The sequence below is a fragment of the Solea senegalensis genome, linkage group LG5 (genome assembly GCF_019176455.1).
Source record: "Solea senegalensis isolate Sse05_10M linkage group LG5, IFAPA_SoseM_1, whole genome shotgun sequence".
Classification (NCBI taxonomy): Eukaryota; Metazoa; Chordata; class Actinopteri; order Pleuronectiformes; family Soleidae; genus Solea; species Solea senegalensis.
In genome coordinates this window covers 6,292,650-6,314,610 of record NC_058025.1, presented here as the reverse complement: position 1 = coordinate 6,314,610, position 21,961 = coordinate 6,292,650, and the positions used below count along the sequence as shown (strand labels likewise).

Below are 21,961 nucleotides of genomic sequence, written 5' to 3'. Positions count from 1 at the left end.
GCTACGCTTCATCAGACTGATGGCAGCAGAGGGTCCCTGACATGAGTTCAAGGAAAACACAAAGACGTGGATCCTCCCTGGGCCTTTCTCCTCTTTACTAACTTTATCCTTTGTAATGATCGGTCTGTTCTCTCCGCTTGCCTTTTTTCCCTCAATCTCTGTCTTTCTCCCTGAACAAATAGCTGCATCAGTCAGTGTTCACAATTGACTGTGTCATGCGAGTCGTCCAGCTATTAGGGACGGAGACCTCAAGCAGCTGCAGTATGCCCTTCATAGAGCCAATGCTTCTTTTTTTTGGAAAGAATACCTTCTCACTCAGCAGTGTCCTGTTTTGGCCTTGTCACCCTCGGAGATAAAACCCACTTTAACACAAACGAAAAGCTCTTACAGTGCAGCCTTAATCTAATCGCGATCCATTGTGCAGTCAAGCAGGCTTTTGTTAAGTGGAAACAATCTATGTACAACATCCATCTCTGGAAACAACCACATAGGGCTGGATCCCAGCAGACCCTCTTGTAATGGCTCAAAACCACTTTAAAAGTCATTTGTTGACAAAACAGGAAGGTTTCGGTGTAGTTGTTGGGTTCAAACGGCACGTAATGTAGCGCTTAGAGTTTTATATCACTCATATAAATGATATAAGCGTAGGAAAAGAAGGAGGGATAGAAGAAAAATAGCACTTCAGGTGAAAGGACGTGTACGGCTAAAGACAGGAGAGAGAAGGTGCTTCTCAAAATCAAGAGTCCTTCGTTAGTAGAACGGATATTTCCAAGTGAGGTCCTGCAGAGGTGAGCGAGACTCTCTCCGAGCATTGTGGGGAAGCATAAATGGCACCAGGTGGCACTTTTCCTCTATACAGTTCAACAACTACTCAGCTGGACTCGAGATAAGCTACGTCTCATATATTCACTGGTGTTAACGCTAAGTAGCGATCACAGCTAACAAACGCTGCCATTACAACTCAAGTTAGCTTTAATTTAGCTCTTCAGTGATCCGTTTATTGACTTGTTGAAGGCATTTTACTTCCGTGCAAGTACTGTATGCCTAATGGCTAAAGGGCAAACATTGTCAATTTGCACATATTTGTGGCAACCTAAGGCCAATATAAGGTCTAAAGTGAAATCCAGACGAGCTTGGTATGTTTTCCGTGACTTGTGTTGACCAGGGGCGTGAGGCTGGCCTGCAAGCTTCAGGGCTAAGCCACTGAGTCTGTGAGGAGAAAGCTGATCAGATCAGAGATGAACTGAGATAGAAAACAACACTCCGCTCCCAAATCGTCCCGACACGAGCGACGCACTGTTGATTCCACTGCCTCGGGCAAGGTTATCTCACCATCTTAGTGAGGGAGGGTATTAATATCTTTCATTTAAAAGTTAAAAAAAACAAATTAGTGATGCAAATGATTTTAAAAGTGTGAAGGAAGAAGGTAAATGTGTAAAGAAATGGCTGCAGTAAAACAGTAATTACCAGGGACTGGTTTCAGCTTCCAAATAAATGAGCAGAAATGCTTCCAATCTTTACTGAAGATTTAGGGTTTTATATATTCTAAATAGAGCTTCAACTAATTGGTTGATTATTTTCTCCATTAATTGAGTACTTGATGATGATGTTTTCAAATGTCTTGTTTTGGCAACAAAGCAAAAGTGATTCAGTTTTAATGATTTCTTTGTTATATGGAGCAATGAAGCCAGAAAATATTCATAATTTCCACACTTAAAAATCCCACTAAAACTGATTATTGATTGTCAGAATACTTGACTGATTTTGTAATCGATGAATAATGGAATAATCATTGCAGCCCTAGTTTTAATTAACATGCTTAAAATGAAGTTGTGATTACTTTGTCGAAAATTAATCTCAGAAATGTTTGGTTTTACCTATTCAAAAACAATATTCTGGGAGAGAAATGGTGGTTAACAATAGTCAGTTGTTATTTGCACACATTTGCTCTTTTTCACCCCACACTTTATTTATTTATTTATTTTAAATGGCTTGCAATAATTTGTCATCTTTAAAAGTGGATGCCCATAAAAAAGTTTGGTAAACACTGGCATAAAATTGTGATTCTCTTTGTGGGCCACAGGCCTCTGGTGGTCTCTGCAGGTACTGCAGGTGGTCATGACGTGGTAATAAAAATCCTCATGTATTTCTGTTCCAAAAAAAATCCTTATGTGGATGGATTATTAAGGATAATATATTTGTTTTGGGGCCAAGCCTGAATTCAAAGTTGAATAAAATTATCTACCAGTTAAATAATTGATATCGATGTAAATTCCAGATCCTGTGGTCTTGTGGTTTGATTTAAGAATTTCGAGATTTAGACTGAGCTGGAACTATCTTGAGGTTTTTTGGGAAAGGCTGATGTAAAACATCATTCAATCGATTCCGTTCATGTAAACTCTGCAACCAAAACTAGTGAGAGGAAGTTGCGCAGATACAGATAACGATGATCAGGTGAGACGGACGACTTTCAATTCACACAGCTCATTTTTATAATCACACATTACTCCCAGTCATTTACCCAGGGACACATTGGCACGAGGACTAGAGGAGTCAGGGTTTGAACCTCCAACCTTTCATAATTAAAATGGCTTGTGATGTCAGTAGGTGTAATGATCGGATCCAGTCGTCATTTAACAGTGCTGTGAATGTCAGAGTGATAAAGTGAATATTGTTCATGTACAGGCTTCATACCTCTGCGTTAATCTGTCCAACACGAACCTCTCTCTGTCTCCCTGTCTCTTGTGGGCGCTTGTGCTGCTTCAGACTCATAACTGGAAATGTCACTCTTATTAGAAAGAAAACCGCAGAGTCTACCTTGAGACTAAAGGGCGGATAATTCACTTCTGAATCACCGTAAAATGCCCCGGTGGAAAGGCCGCCGGGCTGCAGTGTCCTGCGTCCGTGAGCTGTAACCTTCACTGGCAGCAGTGCACAAGGTCCAGACACGCGGAGGGTTTCCATTAGACGGTTTTTATGTTTGATTTGCACATAAAAACACTTACAGGGAAACAGGAAGAAAAAAAAAAGTCATCTTGAAATATCACTTTAAAGTTTTCACTCTTGTGGGAGGTTGAAAAGTTGACGTATTGATTATTGATGAATGTGAATACGTGAAGGAAGAATGATGTTTAAAGACGACTGAAACCTCACTCCAGCTGCAGCATTTCCACGGCTCTGAATTGACAGTAGACGACTGATGAGGAAACCACCACGTTCCTCAAATTAGCAAATACAACTGTAATTACAGATGCAAGCTGCACAGAATCATTTATCAGCATCTACTGTTGCTCTTTTCTCTCTTTAGCCTTCTTCTGCGGTGACTCAGACTTTGACTTCTAGACTACTAGACTACTCTATACCATTTTTGTTACTATTGCAGGAGCTTTTCTCATTTACCCGGGATTTTGCAAAAACATGGCACGTTTCTACCGAAATTACCCGGAGGGAAAACTTTCCCTTGACCCCAGACTTTCACAAAGAGAAGTACCTACTCGCGACTATACGCACTTTTCAGATTACGAAGAACTCTAGAGGGGCGGGGCTGCATGTGCTGAAGAACCCTGATTGGTGTAGCACGTTTTGCAACTGTTTACGCCGGTGCGGCTGCAACCCAATGTTAAACAAGACCTTTAGAAGAAGAAGAACGTATTCATTTTGCTATCAGTCATTACAACGAGGTCCAGGCTCTTTTGAGGATATTAGCAGAAGAGGGAGGTTCAGCGGGACTTTGAGTGCGCGACGCGAAATGTCGGTTTCCTGAACTTTCCATCTTCTACCGCTTTATCCTCAACATAAGGGCCACTGGTGCCAATCCCAGCTGACTTAGAGCGAGAGGCAGGGTACACAAAGGAGAGTTCGCCTGTCCATCACAGGGACACACACATAGAGACAAACAACCATCCACTCTCACACTGGCGGTCAATTTCGAGTGTCTAATTCGCCTAATCCCCAAATCTACACACACGTGGAGAACATGCAAACTCCATGCAGAAAGGAACTTATTCTGCCTATTTTTGCCAGGTAAACAAGTTCCTGTTCCTGGTAATAAAAGTTCCTGGAAATGTTGGTGGAAAAGTGGCTAATGTGGACAAAAAAATCAACCCTTTTTTTGGTGATAAAGATTAGATCAAAACAAACATTAACATCAATTCTAAGTTGTCGGAGAAAAAAAAATACAGTATCATTTAACTGTAACTGTTATTTCTCTGAGCTTCAGTGTTTCACCACAGTTTCATTACTGATCAAATCGATCGGCTGCTTCTTTTTGTCGTGTTGCTGGTCAGACACACACACTTGTGTTATATCTGTTGAGTAACTCTGCCTGTAGACGTTAACAGAAGGGCTGCAATGACTAACTACTAACTGAGTTCATGGATTCATTGCTAAATGAATATTGTGTGTCGATATTGGGATGACTGATTAATCGGATTGAGTGCTTTTTAAATGATTAAATCTTTGTCGGAAGAAATCATTAACACTGAATAGATTTGGTTTGTTAATTAAAACATCATTGTTTGGTTTGGGAAACACGGATCAACATTTTCTGACTTTTTATTGGATGAATTAAAACAATCATCAACAGATTAATCACTGATGGAATTACTTGTTCGTTGCTTCACACTTGTATTGATAAATGAGTATCTGCTGTAACCTGCTGCTTAATTTCTTGTATCGACTGCTAATGCTCATTGTAATTTTGAAAATCCATTTACTCCATGTTAATAGAATCCAGACGTCTGAGCAGGACGAGTGTGTCTGGTTACACAAGGCCAGTGAGAGTCCTGAGTGTCTGAAAGGTGTTTGCACTATATTGCTGCTGCTGCTGCTGCTGCTGCTGCTGTGCCTCAGTGTGACAACAACGTGACTCACGTGTCACATGTTCCTGTTCTTGAAATACCGGCAGAGAGCGAGTTCACAGATTTCAACACAAAGTTGATGGAGACGTCTCTGAAATATTTTGAAATTCAAAACACATTCTTTATTTGTGTGAACCTGTCCCGCGCCCTGCAGGTACGATACGGGGTCAAATTTCCTTCTTTGATCGTTATTATTCAGTTGCTTCTAGGCAACAGTTCGCCCCTGTTTTTTTTTTTTAAAGAAAACTCACTTTAAGGTTGTGTTATAATACCAGCTAATGCTGACCTGTTAACTATTTTTTCCATCTTCCAACATCTAAGATGGCAGCTGGATTTAATGCGTCAATGCGGCCTTTCTTGATGGATAGTGGGTGGTTTTGTGTGGTGAGTGGACCTGTGTCAGTGTGAGGCAATAACGTCAACAGTTTGAATCCATAAAAGAACTGATTACTGCGAAAGAAACATTGAGTACAGGCAGCTGTGGATCTCCAACAACATGTGCCTCGGGCCTCATGTGGATTATCGTCTGAATGTTTGCAGCAGAATTGACACTTTTAAAGATATTTTTCACGCCTACAACATGCATTACTTCATATGGGCTTTGTGCTGAAACCGCTGCCCGTCTGGGTCGGAAAAGTCAGAAGATCTTTTGTGAAAAACCCTCTCGGAGAAGTTTAATTGCCCGAGACAACTTTAACTGCTGCGAGGAGGGTGAGCTCCACCAGTGGACCTCACGGCTCTGTTCCAGCTCATTGTGGGTGGAGACGAATATCTTCACACGGAGAAAGATGGGTAGTGCAGACAATTAGGCGGAATGATGCATTGTCTCCATTTTCATGAAAGTCAGCACTGCAAAAGGTCGTCGTTCCGATACTACATCATGCTAATACCACACGTTGGTCCCTTACGCAGAGCATATTACAGAGGAGGCACTGTGTTCTGCGCTCAACAGGATATAAGATGCGTGTGCACATTTATTTTGGGCACAAAAATGTGAATGGAAACACAGTTTTAGTGAAATGGAAGGGGACATTTAGAAATCGCATGACTGGAACGCCGCTCCCACACTGGGAAAGTAGCAGAAACCAGGGCCGCATTGACGATTCAATGAATTGATTATTAATCTATTACTAAATTAATTTTCAACTTATAACAAAGAAATAATTAAAACTCAATCAATTTTGGTTTGTGGACAAAAACAAGACATTTGAGAACATCATCATTTCCAGGTTTGATCAACATTTTCAACATTTTGTGACCTTTTTCAAACCCAACAAATACTCGATTAATAGGTCGAGGTAAAGTTGCAGCCCTACAGTGAACTGTAAGTAGTAATATCGTGATGGTTGTTGTTTTAAATATATGCAAAATGACCTTTCACCAGCATCCTCCCTCCCACACAGGTTGGCCAAGTCTTTGAGATTGTTTTATTATTTGCTGCACAATTTTTAGTCTTCAATGTTTCTAGTTTTAAGTCTCTGAATTTTTCCTTGAATGCTTTAAAGGAAACAAGTTGTTTTCCTGGTGTAATCTGTAAGCAACAGCTTAAAAATATTGACCAAATATCGTAATCGTTAAAATCCCCCAAAATAAATAAACTATTATTGTGTTATTATAGTGTATCATAACACCAACTTACATTTCTTACAAAAACAATTAATCGATTCGTCAATAAAATGATCAACAGATTAATCAATTATGAAAACAATCGCACACATTGGCACTAAAGGCCGCTCCCAAGATGGTGGCAACATAATTCTCCAGCAGTCAATCTGGCGTCTACATACATACAATTGTCAACAGAGACACTGACTTTAGCGCCACCTGCTGCTGAACTCTGTAAACTAACAAAAGTGTCTTTTTCTTTCACTGTATATTTGAAGATATAAAAAACATTGCCGTACATTTTAATGGAAGTCTAGCCATGGAGAGAGAGAGAGACAACAGGAGGTGAGGGATGGACAGTGTTGATAAATGATGAGAGGAGAAGAAAATTTAAGCGAGAGATGGAGAAAAAACAAAGATTGAAATGGCGAGAGGGAAGAAAGAGAGCGTTATGGGGGAGAAAGCACAGAGGGGGAGGCAGGGGAGACAAAGGTACACAGTATTCCTGGGTGAAACCATCATTACTATGAGCAATAGTCGCAGTCACTGGTCATTACCTTAGCCATCCACTGTCATAAGCAGAACATTTTTCCAGCCTGGCCGGTATGTCAGGGGATCGCGGGAGGAGCAGACTCCTGCATGCTGAACGTGTCCTCGCCGCCTCGTCCCTCCTCCGCGCTTGAGACCTGGGCTGGCACGTGCTCGCTGGCAACTTCATCATCAGAGGAAAGGACCTGTCAATATTTCGTGGACGTGATCAATAAAGTCTTTCAGAGCTTTTCATCTCTTCGCCCCCTTCTCCTCTTTCATCCTTCAGCCCATCTCAAAAATGCAAAGAGGGATCAGTGAAATATGACGATGACAAAACAGGAGCCGTTTGTCCCCCTTAAATATGTCTAACGATTTTCTGTACGTGTGGAGTGAACGGCGCGAGATGACTCTCATTCACCGCGCGGAGAGTGAAAATGGAGGGCCAGGTATAGCGAGGCTTCAGATTGGCCTTTTGTGGCAGAGTGAGACCTCAGTCTCTCTATCAGGGGGAGAGTGAGTGACGGGCCATTCTGTTCACTGAATACTGTCATGATGCGAGCATTAAGACTCACTCCTGACTGAAAGGTTCACAGTGGTGCTGCTGAATGAGTGTGAACTACAGGAGTCAAGTGCCAGGCCCGGCGGCTGTCATTACAGCTCGGCCGGCCTCGCCTCGTCTCTCTTCCTCCCCATTTCACTCCTTGCATCGTTAATTGAAATAGCTGCTCGTTAGAGTAAGAGTTTTCCTTCCCACCGTATGGAGAAATTCAGAGCACAATTAAGACCCAAAAACACTTTATTTTGTTTGATAATTTATACGTCTGCACTAATCATGTTTACAGAGAATACTAACGTCGCCTAATATTGGCTATTTAAGTTATGAACCTGTGACTTTATGTGCTTTTCCTCCTCTTTCATGTTGATCTGAAAAGGTAAATGCGGAGGAGAGGCTGATATATTGGATGGTGGCGCCGCTGCCGCCTGTTTTAATGTTTCCCTCAATATGCTGCAATCCCATAAAGCTGTTTTTACTGAAATTTTTATCAGGATTTACACCGTATTCCACATTTAGTAGCTGACACCATGCAGGTATTAAAATGCTGATTTAGGGGTGCGGGTTTGTAACAATTCATATTAACATTACAGCTGCATCGCCAAAGGGGAGACTGAACATTTCAGCACTCTTTTTCCCTGTGCTGTGTTTGCTCACGGTGCCACATTGGATTGGAATTGTGACTTCAAATATTATTCCGGGCTAATCCAATATTCTATTTGTATGGATTTGAAATTGAGTTTAAAATGTCAATATCACTTCAAACGCTGAGCCGTTAACTGAGTTTACGGATCAGCTCGAGTTCTGTTGAGTGCAATTTGATGAAAGATGCATCTGTGGTTTCATTATATGTGATAAAAGGGCCCATTGTTCATTTTTACAATTATTATTTTGCATATATTATGATAAAATGAGGCAAAGGGACAGTGTGACGCTTTAAATCAGAGGTGTCAAACATATGGCCCGCCGCTCACTATCATGTTAAAATGAAAACATGACCCACAACTTCTTCTTCCTTTAAAAACAGCATGTGTGACCAGTGAGGTGATAGAATATAGTAATTATCACACTATTAAATTCAACATCAAATGACAGCTTTTGATTATAAATGACATTCAAAACAATGGTGATTAAGGTCAGATCAGTTCCACACGACTCTCTCTGTGTAAGTTTGAGAGGGAAGAAGCACATAGCGCAAGTAAAGCGAGACCACTCCACACTGGAAACATCTCGAGGAGCCTGTGACAAGTTTCAGAAGTCGATTAATTTGTGAAATATAAACCTGGACATCCAGTAAGACTTTACAGTCATATTTTAATCACAATGACACTTTTGTCGCTAATGTGGTTATGCGATTTTGAACAGTGCCTAGAGCAATCAAGCCTGACGACAGTATGTGCCTCCATGTTAGTGTTTCTTTCACTATGGTTTGAGGTTTGAATATTCTCTGGCTTCTTTGCTCAAAGAAATCATTAAAACTAAATTATTTTTGGTTTGTGGACAAATCACGGCATTTAAGAACATCATCATTTCCAGGTTTGAGAAACACTGATCAACATTTTACAACATTTTCATTTGACAAACGGTGACTCGTTTAATTGAGAAGATAATCAACAGATTAATCGATTGTAGCCCTAGATGCTATATTATTAGACATGTAGATCACATAACTTACCAAAGTACTGTAGAACCATCAAAAAGACTCCACAACTTCTCTAATAACAATAATAATATTGATTGTATATCAATTTAAAACATCATCAATTCATTTGGCTTTAAGGGAAGTTTTTCTTCATTTCACGTTATTTCACGTTAAACAAACAAAACAACTTGAGCTGCTAAATTGTTGTTTTAGCTTCATATTTGTGATTCGGCAAAAATCTGGATAGGATTAACCAGTCGCAGGAAGTACAAAGGCAAATCTTCTCCTTCCAATGTCTCAACAAACTGAAATCAAATTTCATGAATTTGACTTCAATTTTGCTAACTGAATGTGAAGGTGCAGAGAGAGAGAGGCTGAAATGCACTTTCACAGCATATCGATTTGATTTTATTAGGTTTATTGGAATTCATTACCCATCTAATAGATTTAGTTTCATATTTTATAATTCATTAACAAACTTTGAGGGCGTTGACGGCAAAGACTCTGTCACCTTTGGTTAGATGAGTCGAGTTCATGAAACCACCAGCAGCATGGCTGTGCAAAGAACCTCCGGCTGTGCTGCAGGCTGCTCCAGCTGTGCCAGGGCTTTGTTTCCATGTAATTAATATAAAACAGAAGTGGTGTTGCAATAACGCTCTATTAGATAAATAAGAAGCATAACAGGAGTATTTCTCTCTCCAAACTGGCCTGATGCACAAAATGGGAAAGTATATATAATCGATATTAAACAGGAACATAATCAGTACAGAGCACTTTTATAAAACACAGTGAGTTGAATGGCAGTTATTAAAATTGACTGTGCTTCCAGCCATAAGCGGTTTGCCAAGAATGTCACAAAAAAAAAAAATGAAAAAAAAAATCCATAGGACAGTTTCCATCACCCCAGGAGTTAAGCTCACTGATAATGGATATGAAAAGGATGAGTGATGGCGACTAATGACTTCATAATATCCCTCATGGCAAAGGAGAGGACCGTGAATCCATTTAAAAGCAGTATTCCTCTCATGCTTTAACTAGGGAAAGGCTTGCTTGTCTGTCTGAGCCTTGCCGGTCATGCTCCATACTGTCAGAGCAAATGAAGTCAAACGAACGCGTAATTACAGCGATAAGTTGTTGCCCCGCAGCTCAAACCGTCTTATCACTTAACAGCTGGGAAGAATTTTTTATTACTTGATGGATGCATAATTGGGTCCAGGGTGACTATCAAAGAGCAGCTTTATTTATTTCATTTGAAGTACAACAAGGCTCCTGCTGTGTGTGTTTTTCAAGGTGGGTGTGAGTACAGTGTGCACTCTTTTTTTTTGTTTTGTTTTGTTCATTCAGCATGGATAGTATCATCCAAGTAAAGTAAGCACAGAAAATTAATTAACCACAGCTCCTGTGGTTTGGAGTTTGACATTTTAGTTTTAGGGGTCACTGCAGACCTTGCTGTGCCTTTGGACTTGTGTAATTTAATGTGCTACAGTTGTTGAGCAGGACACTTTACAAACTATTATCTATCATGTAGAACCCGGACAATTAACCCTCCCCACCACGCACCGGATGGACAGTGAAGGACCCTGTGTAAGAGACTCTAAGAGTTTTGCTGTCAAAAGGACAGATACAGGAAATCTTTCCTGCCAGCTGCAGTAAAACTCTATAACACATCTGTTCTGTTGGACAGAGAACTCTCTTGACTCTGTGTTATGTAACTAAACTTGCAAATACAGCTGCGCCTGTGCAACTTCATAACTTTGCACAACTGGACAATTGGACTGTGTGCAGTATATTCTGTTATTTGGTTAGATTCCAAATATTTTATTCCATATTCTCTTTACCGCTATGGTGTATATCCTTCTATTACATCTACATACAGCTGCAACTAATGATTAAGTTCATAATCGGGTAATCTGTCCATTATTTTCTCAATTAATCAACCTGGAAATGATGACGTTGTAAAATGTCATGTTGTTTTGTCCACAAACCAAAATTATCCAGTTTTAATGATTTATTTGTTATATGGAGCAAATAATCCAGACAATATTTTTATTTTACAAGTGAATTGTAGTAATGTAGTAATCGTTGCAGAGTCCTTAATGGACCAAACTACAACCAACAATCAATTAAGAAAATAATAAATAAATGAATGGATTAATAAAATAATCATTAGTTGCAGCTCTACTTGCATAAAATGCCAGAAAAGGTTGATCAGTGTTTAAACATGGAAATGAACCAAAAATTATTCAGTTTTTAATGATGTAATTGTTATATGGCGCAAAGAAAGCAGAAAAAAGTGTTTTAATTCCTAAAAGACATTCATTAAAAGACATTCATTTAGTAATCGAATATTTTCCTTTATTCTTGCTTAGATGTGTATTTAATCTCTCATATTTCTTTATTCTGAGTTGTAGGAACAAAGATAGTATGTAACTAACTAGTTGTTCACTTTTAAGGTAGCTTTCTTATCTATTAAGCTACTTAATTAGCTAACTATTAAGCTAGCTATCTTGCTAGCAAGCTAACTAAGGTACGTGTCTTGATTTTGGCAAATGAGAACATTGCTGTCACACTCTAACACAAAGACAGTCCAGGAAAAAGCCTTCCACGTCTTTCCCTTTTCTCTTTTTTAAACACACTGTACGTGTTTAGCTACTATAAGTGGTTACAGCCTGGTTACTGCTCCAAAAAAATGACACGGAAGGAGGGTTAAGGTGATTGTTTGCAGAGTAATTGGTAGCCTTGAAAACACTGCTTTAAAGCCTTTCGCATAATTGTTGTAATTACACAGACAGAGACCTCGAGTCCAGCAGCCCAACATTTACAGAGGTCACACGGAAAAAGACACCGAAATACACTGAAAGTGCCGTACGTGCATATAGGCCTATTATAACACATATACACACAAAAGGTAAAACAAGAAAGTAGAGGTTGATTATCATGGATAATTCTATGGCAGATATTGATGCTGATCATTAGAAATCAGTGTAGCTGATGGTTGATTCAGCCTATGATTGGGGCTGATATATTAGGCCAATTATCTTATAAATATACCAGTTTAATAATAACAAACATTTAGAGAACCATTTAATGGATAACACTTTCCATTCTGCATTTTATGGCTGCACTGCAATGCAGTTATATCACTGGCACTTTCCATTGTTATTTGTGGCCGTACTTAATACAGTGTAGGTGTCACTGTGTGTTACTATGTGTTTTTACGTGTTAATTATGTTGCATCTATCTGTCTCGGGTCTACAGATGGAAATGTATACACTGAATGTAACAGGTCATCAAAATGTCAAATAAATTGAGTGAACAAAAATAGTTTCAAAGTGTACTTGGCAGCATTTATCAAGTTTCTTATAAAAGAAGAGTGTGTTAACTTACATAAATAATACTCTACGGCAGAGGTCCCAAGACCCTTGTAAACACAGCACCTGTGGCCAAGACGCAGCTGCCAGAGACATGACCGAATGTAGACAGAATACTAAATATAGTTTGTTAGCAATATTTTTATGATAACAAGAGAGACATTTGGTGATAATGATCACATTATTAAATGTATTTCATTCAACATTAAGCTTGTTTAGTGTTTAAATTACAGTTTTCCACATGTTATTATCTCTGTTTTTGCTTTTTATAGATTCACTTTGCATCATTTTTTTTATTGTCAGCTTTTCATCATTCCATATCAAAAGAAGCACTTTTACTTTGAAATTTGATGTGAAATATCATTACGAATATCTTTATTGCAATATCACCATGGAATATTGCGTTTTAACTTCTCATATTGACCCACCCCTGACAGAACTAAAGACTCAATGCTCATCCCAATTGAGTTAGAGACCCCTGCTCTACGTTTTTTTACTTCAAAAACCTACATTTACAGGAAGGACACTTTTCTACCAACATTACCAGGAACTTATTTATCTAGGGGAAAATAATTGCTGGTAATCTGTTTGGTTTGCATTTCCACCGCACCTCAAAGTTCTGGGAAAATGTATCAAATCAGGCTGATGATGTATGGGGGAGGGGTATAAGAAACTGCACTACATCTTCAGTCCAGTAGGTGGTGGTAAGAAGTAGTTGAAAGGCGCCCAACGAGCCCGCGTTGGGCGCTGCTCAAGTTGTTCAGCTGCTCCTCTTGTTTTGCGACTCATAAAACCATCTGCACGTAAAAGGGCGACAGATGTTATTATCAGACAATCATGAACATCTAAAGAGAACGCCTTAAAAAAAAGTGAATAAGTTCTTCCTCCAAGGTCTTGTTTAAAGGTGGTCATCGCGGGTAAGTACTTATTTGGGTTGAAGGAAAGTTTAATTTAATTTCCCTACGGTGGAAAAAGGGGCTTTACACTCAGACTCATGTGATTTTCTCCACTGCCTTCTCTACACTCCTCTTTTCTCTCTCAAACACACAAACAATCCTCTACTCTGCCAGATGTCAATAGCTACATGTGCTCAGAGAATGGCCGGCTGAGCTGCTCCGCGTTGTTACAGTTGTCAATATTGATGTAAATGGGGGTGGATAAAGAACTACCCGTGAAGTATCGAGTGTGACCGTGTTCACAAATCTTAGGCCATTTTCTTTTCTCCGCGTGGACCAAACAGAAATTATGATCATATGAAAAACCTCTTCTTCACCTCCAGCAGTAAACTGTTCTGCTGCTGCTGCTTCAGCCGAGAGACCAATAAACAGCAAAGTGTCCCTCACATTAGTGCCAATTCTTTGTGCCGCCTTTAATTTAGCACAGCACTTACTTGTGTCACAGTTGCTGAGTTTGGCACATTTCATAAAAGTTCCTTAAGCTCTCAGGTCTTTTGAGTGCCCTCATTTTTTTGTCTTCAGTCTTGTCTCCTCTCTTTCATATGCCCGCCTCACCAGCTCGCTCTTTCACCCAGGCCGACCCAATCATTACTTGCTTTTGATTAGTTTTCATTTGATGAATTCAACTCACACAACTTTTTACCACTTTTTAGAATTATATTATGCCTCTTGTTGTTGATTCTTGTTTTTTTTTTTAACTCTTATTTGAAATTGAATTGTTCACATGACACACATACATTCTTGTAGAGCATTCTTGCTGAGGAGAAAGAGCCCCTTACCCTAACCATAGCCATCACAACTACATGCTTAATCTTAACCCTTAATTTTTTTTTGACCCCAGACAAAATGTCCTCACTCCCTAACCCAAACCCACAAATACAATAACACACACACACACACAAAGTTGTTCTTCCCTTAGTGAGGACACCTCATAGACATAATGCATTACCAAGCCCCTTACCCTAACCATAACCATCACAACTACATGCTTAATCTATATAACCCTTAACCTATCCCTAACCCTAAAACCAGGGCTTAACCCCTGAAAAAGCACAGTTTTTGGGCCCAGACAAAATGTCCTCACTCCCTAACCCTAACCCACAAATACAATAACACACACACACACACAAAGTTGTTCTTCCCTTAGTGAGGACACCTTATAGACATAATGCATTACCAAGCCCCTTACCCTAACCTTAACCATCACAACTAAGTGTCTAACCTAACCCACTTCTAACCCTAACTCTAAAACCCTAACAACAGGTATTAACCCTGAAAAAGCACCTTAAAGTTGTGGGGCCCAGACAAAATGTCCCCATAAGGACCTCACAAAGACATAAACACAAGTGTACACACACACACAGCTTGCAGATAGGAGACAGCTTTTATCAGCCTGCATTATCTTTTCAGAGGAGTCCATGTTGCAAACAAACTGTAGTGTATCTATTGATTGGATCTACTGATTGGTTGTCGAGGCAGCACAGTTTTGCACCCACTGGGGCTCTGACTTTTTTCCCCCCCTCATTTGTAGCAGTGAGCCCTCAGACCCGTCCCCCACAAACACCCTCTCTGTGTTTCTGCTGGGATCAGAATGCCAGGCTATTAAACACTGGAGGGTTTGTCTCAATCACACCGAATGGCTATGAATTTTAAATGCAGGATTAGGGCCTACAGAGAAGCAGGCACACGGGAGGGACTGAGTCAGTTGAGTGCTAATTAGATTTTTTTTGAACAAACAGATCCGGCAACACGTTGTTTGCAGAGGAGATGTACTGAACATTTTTTACTCTGTCGGTTTAAACTGTTTTTTAAAATTAAACCTCAGCAAAGACGAATACTCCACAGGACTAAAGCAGCCTCTGGCAATGGGAGCGGTGTTAATCGCATTTTCATAGTCACACAGGTTTTAAAAAAGCTGGGTATATCTGTTAATTATAGTGTGAAAGAGGCTATAGTTGGCACCAGAGGCAACATTGTAGTATTGTGTTACATTTAAAGCTGTAGTATGTAAGTTATAATGCAAACAAAACTCTCGTTATATTCAAACCATTGTTGAATGACTTCACACAATATCAGCTCCACGCGACTCCTCTAAGTACTGTGCCGTTTAGATCTCATGTTGCCTGCAAAAAATACGCCGCTGCACACAGGAAGTGATTCATCTTATGTCAAGACAGATGGGGGGGGGCAGCAGCAGCGCTGAGCTAGTAAATCGAGACGGCTGCAAACTGTTTAGAGCAGTGTTTCCCAGTCCTGGTCTGTGGCACCCACTGCCCTGCATGGTTTAGACGTTTCCACGCTCCAACACACCTGATTCAAATAGTCAGCTCATCAACAAGCTCTGCAGAAGCCTGGTAACGACCCAGTGATTTGAGTCAGCTGTGCTTTTTGGTTTTGCAGTTGCATCATCCAGGTTACCTGTACGGATTGCAGTTTTGTGCTCAGAGAGTTGTTTAAGGCTGGATTTGGTGTGTCTGACATATTGTAGTTGAATTTGCTTTTTATCCATGCAAATAAATCATCAAAATGTCATAATTTTTCATTTTTGTCTCATATTTTCAGTGGGTACCACAGCATTGTGAAGGTACATATAGAGCTGAAACAATTTCTCAGTTAGTTTTTAAAAGAATTAAAACAAGTTTTCTGAATTTTGCAGCTTCTTAAATGTGAATATTTTCGGGTTTCTTTGCTCCATATAACAAAGAAATCATTAAAACTGAATAATTGCGATGATCAAATGATTAACATTTTATGTAATTATAGCTGCAACTTCTGATTATTTTCATAATAAATTAATCTGTTGATTATTTTGATTGGTCACTTATCAGCTAATCAGTTAATACATACATTTTCAACTATTTTGATGATCAATTTGATCAGTCTGAGTGTTCTTTTAATAATTAAATCAGGATTTCAGATTTTTCAGCTCCTTAAAGGTGAATATTTTCTGGTTTCTTTGCTCCATTTAACAAAGATATAATTTAATCTGACTCATTTTTGTTTGTGGATAAAACAAAAACATCTTCATTTCCAGGTTTGACAAACACTGATCAACATATTTCAACATTTTCTAACATTTTATGGACCAAACAGATACTCTGTTAGTAAATGACTGATTAATTGATCACATAAGTTGTACATATGTCTTTCAGGGAACTGAACTGCACTTAAACTTGCACAGTTTTGACGAGCTACAAAAATGGACTTTCACTAAATGCTAGAAAATTGTCTTTTGTCAGCATTTGTAGCCTTTTAGGCACACATCACTACTCCTACGTTTGAGTGTGAATTCAATTACCTCTCTGTTTTTGTGGCGCGATAATGAATCTTTGTCATTATTTTTCTTTCAGGTGGAGATATGGATGATTCATCTCCGTATGAGCCCGTCGCACCGAACCGACACCCCGACGCTTTCCGCTTGGCTTCTATCTCATCAGGTATTACTGCTTTCATCTCAAATGAATGCTCTGTGCTTTGTCACATGAGTGAGAATGTGACGTTAATATTCATCGCAGACGGGGTTGGAAATGGAATTCCTTTAGGAATCCAAAAAATATAATCCATAGAGAAAGTCTGAGGAGCCTTTGTTGGTCTTCCCTCAGTGGCATTCCACCATTCAGCTGTCCTTGTCTGGTAATGAATATTAGTGCAGCGGTTGTTTATGGACTTGTGGGTTCAACCATATACAGTCATTACCCCATATATTTTCCAGCCATTGATTTTGCTTTCCTTTGGTTTAACTAATTAAACAGCACACCACTCAACAAGAGAGCTATAGCCGGGCTTTTTTATTTACTGATTATTACCATCACGGTATCACTAATCAATACAGGTCTTATTATATGTCATGGCAACAGTGGCTAATGCAGTGCAGCGAGAACGCGGCGTATGAGAGTGGACACAGGGAGGATGAGGATGAGGACGCCTGTCATTTAAAGATTCTATTTTTTTGTTTTGTTTTGGCAGAAATGTCCACAGGATGTTCTCTCCCTTTTTTTTTTTCTTTTCTTTTCTTTTTTAGCCAAAAAAGAAAAAGAAAAAGCAATCTGCAAACACTGCAGACGGCACATTTTCCTCTTCTCTTGGCTGATGTATCTGGCTTTGTTTTATCAATGGGAGGTTAAGGAAAGACATGCTTTTTTGCATAATCCCCTTGGCTTGAAATCAGCAGTGTATCACTTGTGCTGCGCTTGTCTGATGTATTGGAAGAAGTAGAGAGCACCAGAATAAGAGTGCAGGCTTTGATTAGTTTGGACTTTTTAGCGATGATGGCAAACTGCCTCCTCTGATTTAAGTGCATGTTCAGCGTATCTAGGAAGCGCAAACTGAAATTTGTTGTTTTGATGACAGAAAATGTTTCAAAGTTTCGTCCTGGATTGAAATATTGCGCCTAAAAATTTCCAATCCAATCATGCTGATTTACAAATAGTTCTTTCATTTGAAATACGCTTCCTGTGTTTTGGCCACTTTTATTTCCTTTGGCTGCTTTTCTCTAATAAATGCAGCAAATGCACCGTCGGCTCAGCAATTATAGCAGAGTAAGATTTAATAGACTTTCAAGAATGTGGCAAATAATGACAAGAAAATCTACAATTCATGAACACAGTAACTGAAAAACAAAAACCAAAAAAAACTACAGCGCAAAAGGTGACACATGGGGGAGTAATTAACAAATATGAAAGTGGAATAAGTTGTAAAACTGTTTGTGCAATAAAATCCACTCCAAAAGTTGCAAGGAAAGACTTTAGGCTTTGCTTCTTTGCAAAACGTATAAAAAAACACAATGATGCAAAACAACACAAAAACACAGAAGCTACAAATCATCCAACAGTTTCATTTAAAAGAGTTGCAGGCAGTGAGATGATGTGAAATGTCCAAGTGACGCAAAAGGAACTGAGGTTTAGATCAGATTAGAAAATATTACTACAAAAACACTGAAAGCTGTTTTTTGTGAGTCATTAGTTACATAATAATCAGAGTTTCTCTGTAACAAGGATATAATGTATGATTTTAATAACTGCTCATTTCAAAATTGACTCGTTTGTCATTAGAAATTAATCCAATAAGAGCTTTGAAGATAAAGATAAAATAACTTTTCCTTCACGGACACAGTGAGTGCTGTAGCCGATTCTCAGAGCTGAGTGGGAAACTCAATCTCATGTCAGTGAATCAGGAGCAAATGGACTTGAAGACGTCTCGCCTCTCATCCAAGAGGCTTCCTCAGCTCTGAAGGTTTGTGGTGAGACCTCAGGAATTTAATCTTAAGGTGAGGTTAACTTTATCAATGTGGGGAAATTTGCTCTCTGCAATTTCTACTCGGAGCTACACAGCAGCAGTGAGCAGCCAACCGAGCAGCGCCCGGGGGAACAACTCCAGGTTGAATGTCGGCGCTTTGGTCAGTGGCACTGACAGGACACAACACAAGTTTGGATGGTGGAAGGAAACTGGACCACACGACGGAGGAAAAGCCACACCAACACAGAGAGAAAGGAAAACAAAGGAAAGGATCTTTTTTTTTACTGATGTTATATAACAACAATTGCCAAGTCAGATGGAGGGATGATCAGAGCTGCTGCAAACTATGCACGCAGCCACAAGGGGCCAACCTGCCCAGAATGTGTCTAACATTACAAACATAACAAACATTGAAACATGTTTTGATGGTGGGAGGAAACCAGAGAGCCTGGAGGAAACCCACGCAGACAAGGGGAGAACAATTAGAGCTGGGATTTATGTTTTTTTGAAGTGAGCCGGATATTGAGGAGCCGTTCCCTCCAAAAACACTGGCTAGTTCTTATATTTGAATTATTTTTTAGAAGGCAACTTTAGGATTTTTTTTTATGAAATATTGATTATATTTTCATTTGGCTTGTATTTTCATTGTAAACATTCCCTGTATGCTTTTACAGTGATATCACTATTTTGGCTTTTCCCTCACCTAAAAAAACACAAAAATACACAATAATATATAAGAATAATGAATCTGAAAAAATGTATATATATGATAGAAAAACAAAGGTAAAATATAGAAATACAGAAAAAACGATGGCAACAATAGCAAGGTGCAAACTAATTTGAAATAACGAGTTACTCACTTGGTCAATCGGGCTGCGCTGTGTGCACGGCTCCTCCCCCTAGTTGACACAGAAGATGTCACGAGCCGGTCACGTGAAGGCAGCGTGGTCAATTTGTATATAAAAAAGAACGGCACGCAACTGTGACTCGTTTCTCATCGTTCATTTAAAAGAGCCGTTCAAAAGATTCGCCTCATTTGTGAACTTCAATACTCTAGAGAACATGCAAACTCCACACAGAAAGGTCCCAGACCGGGAACCCAGCACCTTCTTGCTGTGAGGCAGCAGTGCTAACCACTATGCCACTGTGTAACATGCAAAGTCAACACAGTACGGTCCTGTCTCTGTGAAATGTGGAACTCCACGCGTGCTGCTCCATCACAGAAACTGCCACTGAGAGTCAACCACGCTCCAGGTTTGTTAACGATGGTCGTTAACCAGTGTTAAAGTCACCTGTGGTCACATGACGCTAAACGAGACAAGTTGTTTCCTCTCCTGGGGAGAGATGAAAGAACAGCTTTACTAACTTTAACACGCTAATGACCGTCATTAACAAACCCCGAGCTCTCCTACGACGGTAGTCGACTCTCACAGGCAGTTTCTATGACAGGTTGGAGGCTAATGAGGGTCATCAGGACACACTGGAGTTTAAGTGTAACTAAAAACTCAGGTGAAAACCAGTGAATGTGGGTATCTAGTAATGTTATACTGCAAAAGAATAAGAGAAAAATAAAAGACAGAAGTAAAACGCAGATTATCGCAGATTGACAGATTCAGCTTAATCAAGTAAATGAATATCAGTTGTATTATTTTATTAATTTTTAACATTTCTTACCTGATATAATGTCTTCTCTTGTGATAAGTACAACTTTCTCAGTATTTGTCTAGTTTTTGGTCTGTTTTTCCTCATTTTAAGAACATTATAGTCTGAAAGTGGCAAATTTACAAGCCAGTTTGAAGTACTCTAGACTTTTAGCTTACACTATAGGTAAATTAATTTTCTTAATAAAAGACAATCTTACATTCATTCAATAATATCTGGCTTATTCCTAACTGTTTTTGCAGTGTATTTGTTGATCCAGGTGCAAATTCACCACTGTTTGATTTAGTTTTAGTTACAGTCTTATGACTAAAATACCAGTTTAGTTTAGTTTAAGTCATATTTTCAGTCATCGGAGATGTTTTAGTTTTCGTTTAGTTTAGTTTTAGTCGACTAATTCTAGTGTTTCTCATCATTTTATCTATTTATGTGTTATTTTTAAGGTTTGACTTTACAACACATTTGTATTTGTCTCCACAATCAAATCAAATATAGTTTTTCTTTTTGTTACATTACACTTGGACTGAATTCCTGAGTTTCACTTCTTGGATGAAGCTGAAACATCCTCATGAAAACAACAGTGCACTTGCTACTGATTCAGTGACTTTTGCAGAACTATGACCTGGATGAATGAGAATCTTTCCATATTTTTTTTTATCTATGGTGGCAGCAGCATATCTGTAAACTGCTCAATTCAGTGATCCTTAATCGGCACATTAGATGAAAAAAGGGATCTATTCCTGTTTAAGAAGTCTATCGTATGATGTAGCTCATCTGATGTGGATCTTAAATCTTTATAAATGGGTAAAATTATGGAGAATTAATGTGGTCGTTTCTTTGGTACTTTGTTCCTGGTATCTGTTTTTGACGTGCAACAGTCAAAGATGATAAAAGTGCAGCTGCTGATGTTTATTACCACTGTACGAGAACAAGTGCTCTTATAAAACATAGTGCGGTGCAGTTCACCGCGTACATATTAAGACATAACAGGGGACTCATTACTGTATCCATTTTGCCACCTCTATTCTCTCCAAGGTGAAATATTGGATTTGCGCTCAGAAAATTGTTTAGCCGCAAGGTTTCCTCATTATTTATCATTTCTGAAGACAGAGTAATTGATTGTGGCTCTGAGAAGAAACTGTGGGCAAACAGATAAGTAATTACACACTTCTTTTATGAAAATGCTTCTCACTTAATTTTCCAAACCATATAAAATATTCATTATCATGTCTTTAAATGTTTAGACTGCATAGGGAATGTGATATCTGGTCGGCTGACGAGGGCAGGGGAATGTATATTCTCTTGAAGCAAAGGTAGCAAATTGAAAAATAATCTCTGTTTTAAAAGTTCTTTTTTTTTTGTCTGAGAGTAAGATAAGGGACAAAAGTTGTGATAGAAAAGGAGAACTCTGTTCGACTAAACACTCTCACACTGCGAAGTCTAAATGAAACGGAGCATATGGAGTCTGTTTCTGCATTCTCCCAAGTGACACCTGCAAAACTATATCACACAGGACTTTCACTCCTAATGAGTAGTTTTATTTTAGCCCC

The 21,961-nt window shown here is 39.2% G+C and overlaps 1 protein-coding gene across 1 annotated transcript in view; it reads left to right on the top strand.

Moving 5' to 3' along the window:
* The window catches only part of LOC122770138 (GDNF family receptor alpha-2-like), an 81,932-nt gene that overhangs the window by 4,363 nt on the left and 55,608 nt on the right, over window positions 1-21,961 (top strand). The window contains exon 3 of the mRNA XM_044027141.1: window positions 16,868-16,954. Coding sequence (XP_043883076.1) covers window positions 16,868-16,954 — 87 coding nt within the window. The remainder of the gene's footprint in view (window positions 1-16,867; window positions 16,955-21,961) is intronic.